This window comes from Felis catus, chromosome B3 (genome assembly GCF_018350175.1).
Source record: "Felis catus isolate Fca126 chromosome B3, F.catus_Fca126_mat1.0, whole genome shotgun sequence".
Taxonomy (NCBI): domain Eukaryota; kingdom Metazoa; phylum Chordata; class Mammalia; order Carnivora; family Felidae; genus Felis; species Felis catus.
The window spans coordinates 114,065,738-114,077,336 of record NC_058373.1 but is presented as its reverse complement, the minus strand read 5'-3'; the positions used below and the strand labels follow the sequence as shown (position 1 = coordinate 114,077,336).

At 42.4% G+C, this 11,599-nt stretch overlaps 1 protein-coding gene across 11 annotated transcripts in view; it reads right to left on the bottom strand.

Moving 5' to 3' along the window:
- The window catches only part of RAD51B (RAD51 paralog B), a 687,198-nt gene that overhangs the window by 146,203 nt on the left and 529,396 nt on the right, over window positions 1-11,599 (bottom strand). For 5 of the 11 annotated variants that reach the window (XM_045060112.1, XM_045060113.1, XM_045060114.1 and 2 more), the window contains exon 10: window positions 5,792-5,873. The exons of the other annotated variants lie outside the window; for them this stretch is intronic. In XM_045060112.1, the coding sequence (XP_044916047.1) occupies window positions 5,792-5,873 (82 nt within the window). The remainder of the gene's footprint in view (window positions 1-5,791; window positions 5,874-11,599) is intronic. 11 annotated transcript variants of the gene reach the window in all.

The window sequence follows — 11,599 nt, the reverse complement described above, 5'->3', positions numbered from 1 at the left end:
AGGCTCCATAATGAGGGTCTCTGCCTACCTCTGGACCTCATAAACACAGACTTGAGAGGAAAAATTTGCCAAAGTTCAATTGCATATCAAAGAAAACCACAGAGCCAGAGAGAGCTCCCTGAGGACCCACACAGCCGCTTTGTCTACTGCCAAGCCATGGCCCCAATGCATGGATACGCCTGTAAGCCAAGAGCCAAAGCCACAAAGTTCCACCAGTTCATTTAGCCTTGGCATTTCAACGTACTGAGGGATCTGTTATTTGGGTTGTTGTCTCATTGTTAAGGGGTAAAAACAGAAACATCCCCGTCATCGGAAAACTGGTTTACTAAATTCACCACCACTACCCCAACCCCACCCCAAACCCTACCGTGAGAATAGTTCCACTGCCTTATGTGACGAAATGGAGCAAATGCCAGCTTTTCCCCACTGGTGAACCCTGATCTCCCTGTGGTGATTCTTTCCCACGGGCTGACTTGGATGGGCCAGTTTCTGATCTTAGGGTAGGTGCAACCCTGTAGCCAATGCCACCAATGCTCAATATGGGCATGGGGTCTATCCATCTCAATCCCTGCCTCTCTAAAATGAAACACTCTTGATAGTTTAATTTCTATTCCAATAACTTTTCAAATCTTCCCTAACATTTCCCTCCACTAAAATGTACAAACAAAAAGATTCATAACTCCTTCCATTTGCTTGTTTCTTCAAACAATGCCCCAAAATGCAGTGACTATAACTTTTCTCCTTGGCTGCTATGATGCTTTGACTTCCAAAACATGTCTCCAGATGGAAAGCTACATAGAGGACTTATACAGGAGAATTCTGAAGTCACAAATAGTAGCTTGTCTTTGGAGACGTTTCTTTCCTTTAGGTTGACAAATACATGTTGGGCATCTGCTCTCTGCTGGGATTTTTAGGAGTGAGTCAGCCCTGCCTTCTAATTCAGCTGAACACCTAACATAGAGGGAAATGGCAGCAGGTAATTGCACTTACAACCCTGTACAAAGGAAACCCAGAGAGTCACTTTTTCATGGTGGTTGAGAAGAATGTAAAAAAAAAAAAAAAAATGATATCATCAAGGCCAGGCTACGCAGAAAAAGTAGGGTTTCTTCAAGTGAAGTACATTCCAGGCAGGTATAGCATGAACAAAGGAAGTCAGGCTGGAAGGTTCTAGGCATTACCACACAGTACAAAATCTTACTGGAAACATCTCAATGATAAGTAAATACTAAATTATGAGTAAAGAAAAGGTACTTAGCACTAGGAATACTTATCTGTGCATTCTATTTGAATGTTCAAAATTCATCTTTTACTAGAAGAGCTTTTATTATTTGAAGGACACAGCTTTTTTTTTTTTTTTTTAACAACTTTGCGTTTTTGGAAAATGTGGTCCTTGAGAAAAGACTTATGTAAGGCGGGCAAAGGTCAGTGTCTTAAATTCTGCAGTGGCCAGGATGGAGGCAGACTTCAGAATTCCCATTTTCTGAATTACCATCAGACCACCCCATCATCTAATCAAACTAGCCCCATGTCTTAGTTTTGAACATTTGAAGATGGAAAGAAACGTGACAGAGCAAAATCTCAGATTCCTTGGCTTTCTCATTCCTTGCAAAATCTACACAAGGCTCACATATCACTCTCCTCTTGTTTGGTCAGCATCTGAATTTGTTTGGTTGTCGCGTGAGTGATGAAAACGTAAAAGCTATGTTGATATGTACAGCATGTGGACAACCACTCCCAGGTTCTCTCTGCCCTGAGAATGCCAGAGGTACATGTACACATTCTTATGCACCCAAACAGACTCTCGGTCCACTTGTGCTCCACTCAACATCACTAGACACTCGTTTAAAAAATGCAGCATACTGTGCACCGACTTGATGGGAAGCCACAGGCTGAGTTCTCAGACACTGGCCAAGAAGAGATGGGATCCAACCCATCCCCAGACCACAGGAAAAATACTTTCAACCGCAGAGCTGGCTGCAAAATATTCTTTTTGCAGGAAACAAAATGTTTCCAGCCCTAGGAGTTTTTTTCTTTCTTTTTCTTTTTTTTTTGGTCCTTTCACTGTTATTGAATAGGAAAAGCAAATGCTTAAGCAAGAGGCCAAGTAAACATCTAAGGAAACCAAAACCAGCCTCCTCTGCTGGGAGAGTGGAACATAGGGTGAATGAGCGGCATGCCGGACAAGCCCTGGGCCTTTAGAAGCTTTGGGGCAAAGGAACCCAGGCGATTCTTCACATGTTTATGACCTCAGTTTAATCCCACTCCACTACAGCTCCACTTATTAACTAAATAGTCTTGGACAAGTTACTTCACTTTTCCAAGCCTCAGTTCCTTAGGTGTCAAGTATGAATGATAGTATGGATATCATAGGTTACAGAATAAATGAAGCACATGTAGAAGTTAAACAATGCCCAGCACATAGTAGGCTTTCAAGAGATAGGATTTGGTGGGGCACCTAGGTGGCTCAGTCGGTTAAGCCTCTCTCTGACTTTGGCTCAGGTCATGATCTCACAGCTTGAGCTGTTAGCTCAGACCCTGGAGCCTGCTTCAGATTCTGCATCTCCCTCTCTCTCTCTGCCCCTCCCTCAAGCATGCTCACTTGCTCTCTCTCTCTCAAAATAAATAAACATTAAAAACTTTTTTTTTTTAAAAAAAGGAATAGTATTTGGTAAGGTAGGTTCAGTAACTCTTACAGGTCACTGTTTATTTATTTTGAGAGAGAGAGAGAGATAGAGTGCAAGTGGAGGAGGGGCAGAGAGAAAGGGAGACAGAGAATCCCAAGCAGGTTCTGAGCCATCAGCACAGAACACAACTCAGGGCTCAAACTCACAAAACTGTGAGATCATGACCCGAGCTGAAATCAAGAGCTGGAGACTCAACTGACTGAGCCACCCAGGTACCCTCAAACTATTTTCATGGATTGTTAGAACTCAAGAATTCTAGCTCCCACATTTTATAAATAAGGAAACAGTCCTAGAGAGATGAAAAGGTGTAACCAAATTAGCCAGTAGTAGGCCCAGAGCTAAGACCCAGACTGCAAACTAAATACAGACGGCAAGCAGAGTTAAGGCAACCCACATCACAGAGTACACATATGTTGTTGGTTGGCAGTGGATCTCAGACTCTAGTGTTGCCCAAGAATCACCTGGAAAATGTGTAAAGATGCAGATTCCTAGGTCTACCCATGGCACTACCGATTTAGTCTGGGAAGGCCAAGGAATCTGAGTTTTTAACAAGCTCTGCAGGAGAATTCCAAGAGGTATTCCTCTGTCCTCTGGTCAGAAAGCATTACAGGAGGAAGTCATTGGCCAAATAAATACCTGAGCCAAGTGCTAGGGTTGCATCCTATAGTTAGCACAAACAAATGATGTGGCAAGCCCTACCATAAACAGTGAAGAATATTTTCATTGTACAAAATAGTAAATGAAGTATAACATGACGTTGTTTCTTCTTCTGGATCATTAACTATTTTGTAGAAGAGACACCTACAACTCATAGTTGTTTGCCTAAGATCACATATCTAATTAGAGACAAAGTTAGAACTTAATTCTAAAATATCATTATCTTTTTTCACAGTGGAGAATCTCTTCTTTCTAGCTACTTGGAGGTAAATACTGTAGGCTTATGTATGTATGATATGTATGTTATATGCCAGAATCCATGAGTTAATTTTAATCTCTGACATGATAAAAAAAAATCATCTTAGCTTTTTGAGGTGCTCAGATGAACAAGTCCTCTCATATTATTTCTGGGGCTATAATTTATTCCATCGGCTCCCTTGTAGGCTAATGGAAGAAACTTAGTTAGGAGGAAGAGTAACAATGCCATACAATGCTGGACATTTCAGAAACACCAGAAACTATTCACACTGGTGCACACCACCTGCTCCCTTTTCATTACATTCCTACTCTTCTATATAAAACATGTATCTGACCCCAAGGTATATGAAGTTTTGTGCATCATCAGATAACCACATAAGTGTCCTTGTTACTGGTTCCTGTGCTAAAAAAAATTAGGGTGACTTCCTAGACACAGCCCAAATAAATCAATATGCGATTAGATTCGGAGTCATTCTCCAAAGGATGGAGTTTCTGTTGTTCCCTGGAGTGATGGAGCATGTAAGAGTCTCTTAGCAATTTCTGGGGTTTTTCCCCCAAAGACTAGAAATGATGGTTACTTTTTTTACTTCTTGGTTCAATACTGAAGGATCTGACAAGGTACACAAGTACAGCTCCTTCACTTCTACTTTTCTCTGATGAATGCTTTAAGACAACAATTATCTTCATTTCCCAAGAGACCCTTCCGAAAGTTGTTATGAAATGCGGTCAATATAGCAAAGTGAAGCCACGGCCTGTTTGAAGAAAAGCAGTAATGTACTCTGCAGTTGGATAATGCCTATTGTCTCAGAATCTCAGAATGCTCAAACTGGAACATTACTTAATTGGTAATAGTGGCCTTAGAAAAGATTTATTATGATTTAGACCAATCTTACAACTATTGTTGGCCAAAGAATTCTCCTCATAGAATCTGAGGTGAATTGGAATTAGAATCCAAATACACAGCTAACCATTGAGCATCCTTGCCCTCCTGGAGAGAATTCTGGCCTTTGGAGCTACTCCTCTGCTCCATGTCATCATTGCATTCAGAAGTTGCCAACTTCTCTGCCACCATGTGAACTCATTAAAGGATGGGAGTCTGCCATACTTTCAACAAGGGAGGCCCAGGGTCTTGATGTGTACGTACAGACCCCGGAACATTTCAACACACCTCTTATAGAGGAGATTCTGTTGATTTCAACCCCCCCCCCCTTCCAAGCATATTTCCAGCCATTAAAATGTTTCCTGAGCTTAGATACAAGTGGAAAGTTTTGGAAAATCCCACAGGAAGGAGACTTGGCCAAGAGAGCTCCTTTTCTCATGCCATTCAGGAAGCACTGAACAAAATGTTTGCCCTCCAAGACAACTCGGCCCAGGAACCCGACTCTCGGGGCTGGAGAATCATGGTAGGCAGAAGAGCTCTTTGGGGAACGGGACCAATAGAAAGTATTTGGGTTCTTATATTAACCATGTGCCAACCACAGAGCTTACATAGAGTGTACCAAAGTCCATCAGACAAACAGGACTCATCCCATGTAGTTTAAGAGAGAGAATTTAATGTTGGAAACTAGTTACAAATGTGTTGGAAGAGCCGAAAGGAAAACAGGGGCAGTGAGGCAACCCAGACACTAGCAGCAGTAGGAAGCCACCGCCATCTTTAGAGCTGGAGGAGCAAGGGAAGAGGTGCTGTTACTAGAGCTCAGAGAATGAAGCTGCCCAACTCCAGCTCTTTGTGGAGCTGGAACCACACAAAGATAACTAGTGTTACTGCCTGAGACACCACTGGAAGCAGAGAGAGGGAGGCAGAAATACATGGCTTCTCCCATACTTCTGCCCTCTACCCTCTCTCCAGGACCCCAAACTGAGCAAAATCAATAGAAAGGGAGCCTGGGAAATACAGATTGCAGGATCAGTTCCCTGTGGTACCAAGCAGAGCAGGGGAAAGGCAGGGAGGGGATCTGAGCAAAGAAGCAATTGACTGGCATGGCCCACTAAGGAATAGATTCCTGATTCCCAATTTGTAAATGGGGATTTTTTAGAAAACCTTGAAGCGTAAACTGGTGGTCCTCCAAATTAGTTAGTGGTTCCACATGCTTGGACTTTAAATTTTCCAGAATTCACTGGAGACGAAGACACAGTTATCCATAGGGCCTTCTCCTCTCTGAGCTCAGGGGCTTCATGCAAATAGTTTATACCTTTCTCTTTCCCCTGCAGGTGTTTCCAAACTTCATTTTTCACACATTTTGATGACCATTGTCTTTTTGTAGAAGTCAGGTTCTAAAAGAAGGAAATAGTGCTGAGGGTGGAGAAGAGAATGATGGGCTGGAAGCAATGGTGGGGGGCGTGTATAGGGAAGGAGAAAATTTTGACTCAAGATTCTGCACAATTATAAGAAATCTCTTCTGATCTCCAAGCTAATCGCTGATAGCACTCATTGAGGTCTAGGAGGAAGAGTGGAAGCAGCCACACTATCACATAAAGCAAGGCCAGCTCTTCTCTCCCTCCCAGGCCTGCTCATTCTCCTGCACTAGCCCATTCAGTGGGTGATAACCTCATCTACTCACATCAGAAACAACCCCACCTTCCAGATCCTCTCTCTCTGTGCTTAAGTGCTACTGACCCTGTCTCCTGACCATCTCATATCTCTTCCTTCTTCTCCATCTCAGTGGCCACTGCTTTGGTTCAGGTCCTCATTTCCTTGCATCCTATTTCAAACCCATATGGTAAACTTCTGCCTGAGAGAGCATTGTAACATACAGACCTGATGTCATAGCTCAGCTGAGAGTCTCTCAATGGGACTTCTGAGAGCCTTCAGGGTCAAGTCTGATTTCTCCTACCTTTCTTTGCTTTGCCTTTATATACAGACTCCATTTCTCCACACCTACCCATTGTACAGACACTCATAAGCCTCCTCAGTAGCACTAAAGGACCATTTACAGTTCCCACCCCAAAGCCTTTGTTCATATTGTTTTATCAGCCTCCTTACCCATCTTCTGGTAAATCCTGATACACTGTCCAAGTGTTACTTCAAACATTATAATCTCCTCTGAGTCCTTCCCTGATCAGGCTTTCCCTGCTAAGAATGCTGACCATCCTAACTAATAGTGATGCCCACACTATACTCTGTCACAATTCCCTCAAAACCTTCCTGTATGTATTTATATGTCTTTCTCTCTCAAATATGTATTCTCCTTCTGCTATGGTTCTTCAAAGCAGGAAACTGGGCTTTGACCTCATATTCCCAGAATTTGGCACACCTGTCTACCCAGAAAAGATTTGAAGGTAGAAAAAGAGGAGGGAAGGATGGAAGGAAAAGGGAGTGGCCAATACAAAGAAAACTTAATGGTCTAGTCTAGATGAAAATACAAGAGTTAAAAGAGGATCTATGTCTATGGTTAGAGCATACACAAAGGACTATTACTATAATTACAGTTCTTAGAAGATTTATTGCTAAAGATTTTAAGCTGTAACATATACCATCTCTTAATTGAGGAAAAATATTAGATTTTTTGAAGATGAAAAAAGTGACCAAGACTCCACAGATGCTGTAGCAGTCACTTAGCCAACTTATTTCAGTGGGTTTTCTTTGAAAATACTTGGCCTTTGGACAAAATTACACAACATGTAATGAGACCCCCTATGCACAGGGGTCCCAGAGACGACAAAAGATTTTGGTAGAAATGCCTGCTGTTTAATTTAAACTGAGATTAGTGGTGGTTCCTGAGCCAGACTGGCCTTCTCAAGCCAACAGGATCAAATGCTAATAGATTCTGAGCAAAGCCAATCACAGGGATCTTGGAGCAAAGTCTAAATGAGAAAAGGGAAGAGGGAGGTATAAAAAGGTAAGGCTAGTGCCAGGATGGGGTCATAAGTAGGAAATGGAGATCAGTCACAAAGAAGAGCCTAATACTCCAGTGCATGGTCAGTATAGCAGAGTATGTCTGGAGAGAATACTCTATAAATAGCTACAAATAAGGGAGAGCAGCTTGGTATAAGGAGGCTATTGAAAGGTTAGATGCTTACAACCCTGTTAGAGAACATAGAACTGCCAGAGTTTCCCATTCCAAGGGACACTGACTGAATCTTCATTAGGGTGCTGGGATAATACTCTCAAAGAAGAACACACAACTTTGAAAAAAATTTAAAGGTAAACCATGAAATTGATTACTATGTGGGGAAAGGGACTTTGCAAGGAGAGAATAAAGGTATAAATATCATTTATATGTCATTCTGCATCATCCATGAGGAAGAGATATCTCTACAGGGTGCACCACGGTACCTCCAGGGCCCTGCAGGTTCTCACTCGAGGAGACCAGGAAAGGGTAGGCACAGGTCTGTCCCCACTGTGGGCAAGACTCCACAGAGACCTTTTCTTTCTGCTTTGATAATAAATATCAGACATTGAAGCCAAACCCAGAACATGGAAAAGATGCTGGCTGGAAAGGCCAGAACTTGGAACTTGAGAGAGGAAGGACCAATATTTCCCCTGACTAAATGGGAAGATTCAGAGGACCATGTCCCATGTAGCTCATTCTTCCTCAGGGGTGTTCTGTTGTCACACAGAACAACGTTGTTACAGGAAATAACTGACGATTACTTAACAGAGATAGAAAAAGCTCTCTCAAGGCAATGACTCATTGCACTCTTTGAGAAAAGCATTCCACCTAGTGCAACCACTGAAGGTGGCCACACCACAGTGGTTAAATGGAGAAAATTTCTGCAAGTAATTCCAAGCAGCAGGCATTAATAACCTTACTTTAACGTGGGACTCAGTATATAAGGGTTAAGAACCCAGGAGTGCAGGGGAGGGAGTGTATGTATGTTCATAGGGGATAGGGGATCCTTAGAAGTTGTGTGATTCAGAGCAATTTTTTTGAAGTTTATAAACTTCAATGTACTCATCTATGAAGGATGCCTAGAAATATACGGCTCATAGGGTAGTTGTGAGGCTTGAACAAGAAAATGCCCAGAATGCACTTAGCAGAGTAGTCGGCACAAAGGAAACTCTCAGTAAATGGTTAGGTAGACAGAGCAGAGAAATGAGAAATCCAGGGCTGTAGGGGCTTTGGGTGATATGTTCTTAATCCTTCCCAGATATACCAGGTGCCTCTGTTCTAACTTTTTAAGGTTGATAACAATGAACCTCGTTCTAGAGGTTTGACATTCAGAGAATTCTGTTACTTAGAGTCACGGATCATAATCCCAGCTCAATCTCTCCTTGCCAATTCTGAGTTAAGGATTCAGCAAGTAGGCGGTGGGGTACAGCCACTGTAGCTTGGCTCTCTAAAGGTGTTCTCAAAATCATAGTCCCTTTGGTAACAATAAAACAAGGGTCCAAGACTCAAGCACACATGCTCTTTGTCCTAGATGCCAGAATTCTTAAGCTCTGCCAAGTCAAGAAGGGAAACTTTCAGAAAGATACCCTCTGTGGAAAATGTCTGCTTCAAACATTTGAACTCAAAGGCAGTTGCCAGGGGCCATTGATTTAAAAATCCATGGAAGGTTATGGGGTGGGAGGCAGGGAGAAAGTGTGGAGGGAAGAGCAACAGGGCAAGAGGAAGGCTGAGAGAAGGAAAGACTGAATACGTCAATCCTATGGTAACTGAAAATTCCAAATTATTTACAGCAGCAGAAATTAGGAAAGCTCAATCATTTATATGGCAGTTGACAACCAATCATGCATTAGATAATGTTTAGCATATCATAAAATGTTATGGTAACATAATCAGACTTACCAAAATTCAAACAATTCTAGAGGTATATTTGATTTGTTTTTCCTCACACCTCCATCGTGTAAATCCTTTGTCTGCTTCCCATCCCCCTACACCTAATTTTGTAAGCCATTACAATTTTGGAAGGGTCTGAAGCCCCACCGCACCTACTGCCCCAATCAGGTTGAAACACAAACCAGCATTGTACCATGTTATGACCCTCTTAGCCACAGCGGACCCTGGGGAGAAGCAGAGACCACAGGCCCGGGCAGTGCACCGCTTGAGCGAGCATACTCCCCTGGCAACAGCAACCACATGACGAATTCTCCAAGCTGGATCTGCTTCAGCCACATGTGTGACAAGCTGTGCTATTCAAATCACACACACAGACAGGGCAAGGAGCAGTTCTGAATCACAGTCACATGCCAGGAGGATTTCTCAGCCAAATAATGGCAAGAGCAAGAGGAAAGAAAGCAAGAAGCAGCTCATCATCGCCTTCCTAATGTCCCTGGCCCCAGGGTGGGAGGTGCTGTTCTAATATGTAATTCGGTAAGCTTTGGAGGTAAGCTAAATGACATTCTAGATCCAGTCATCCTTGGGGAAAAATTGGCGAGGAAGATAATAAGGACCATTCATTGCAAGCCAGAAGAATCATCACTAAGGCAAGGCCTCACTTTCCAGCACTTCATTTGATTCCTAAATTAAAAAAAAAAGAAAAAGTGCCTACATCTCAGAGGACATGGTATAGCAAAAAGACTTAGGCCTGGAAGTTAAACAGACTTGGTTTCAAATCTTGATACTACCACTGAATACAAGTTATTTATCCTCTTTGCTCAGTTTCTCTATTTGTAAAAAGGAGACTATACCATCTATGTTAAAGGCTTGTTGGGTCAGCGCAAATAATGCATGTAAAAAGATCAAACATGATGCCTGCAACCATCAGTAAGCAATAAAGACTAACCCCCTTCCCTTCTGAGACAATGAAAAGGGCTTTACATTAGTGTTGCCTGGAGCACTGGGTCTGAGCAAGGATGCTCTTCACTACCAAACTGTAGGACCCTGAGATGGCAGGAAACAGGTCTCCACATGGCTGCCTCCTTCCCTCTGTTCCACTTTGACTTTTGTAAAATAAAGATGAAAAGGTTAAAAAATATGATAATCACAAAGCTTCTCTCATGCCAAGAAGACCAGGCAAACAAAAGACCAGAAAACTCCAAGCTTCCCAAGCCATCATATGCCTTTAGCCTATGAGATAGGCAACATGAAGCTCAAGACTAAGGGTGACCCTCCATGAGCACAAGTGACCATTTGTGGGAGAGGGGCAGAGAAGACAGCCTTGTTTGCAGGATGTTGTCTATAAAGAGTCATTCAGCTGGGAAGTCCACACTCACTGTGAAGTCCAACTCAGAAAAAGTCAAGTATTCACATGTCTGGACCAAAGAGCTTAAAATGCTGACTTTCATCTGGTAATTCATCGCAATGTGGGGTGGGATGATGCCTTTATATATATATATATATATATATAATTTTTTTTTTGGCAGAATTCTGTAGAACCTCTTTATAAGCCACTGAAAGTTTTAGAGGATATAAATACCACTTTGCCTGCAAACCCAGTAATTTGATTGGGCTAGGGGACATTTTTGCCCAAAGTTTTCCTATTAAAAGTCAGCACAGTAAAGTGAAAATAGCAACAGATTAGGAATTAGGAGAATTTAATTCCAGTTCCATTTCTGCCACTTATTACTTGTGCAACCCTGAATAAATCACTTAACCTCAAATTGCTTACCCCCATCTGTAAAATGAAATGGCCAGAATACAGTGTGGTTCTGAGGACCACCCTTGTGAGAATCACCGGAAGTGCTTGCTCTTGCTGAAGGGTCACTGGGGCAGGGCCTAGGAAGCATCATTAACAAACACCTGTGATTCTTAAGCTTGCTGTAGTTGAACATCACTGGATAAGATCATCTCTAGGAGGCAATCTCAGATGGAACATTGTTGTATCCTAAACGCCTTTGTTCTAAGTGAAAGCACTGGTTCATTTGTAAATCAGTTCGTAGTTTATGTAGCTCTTAAATTCTTCTCTCCCCTTTGCTTTTCCTAACCAAAGATGTTGCCCCATTTTCTTCTCAGTCATAGCTAACCAAAGCCAAAATACAACATCCTGTCCAACCTTCATTCTCAAATGAGCCAAATGCATTTCAGTGTCCTTGACTCCCAGGTCACTGCCTTGTCCAAGAGATCTCATAGCTATTTCCTATGTTGTTTCCCAACTGAAAACACTTCTCTTCCCTA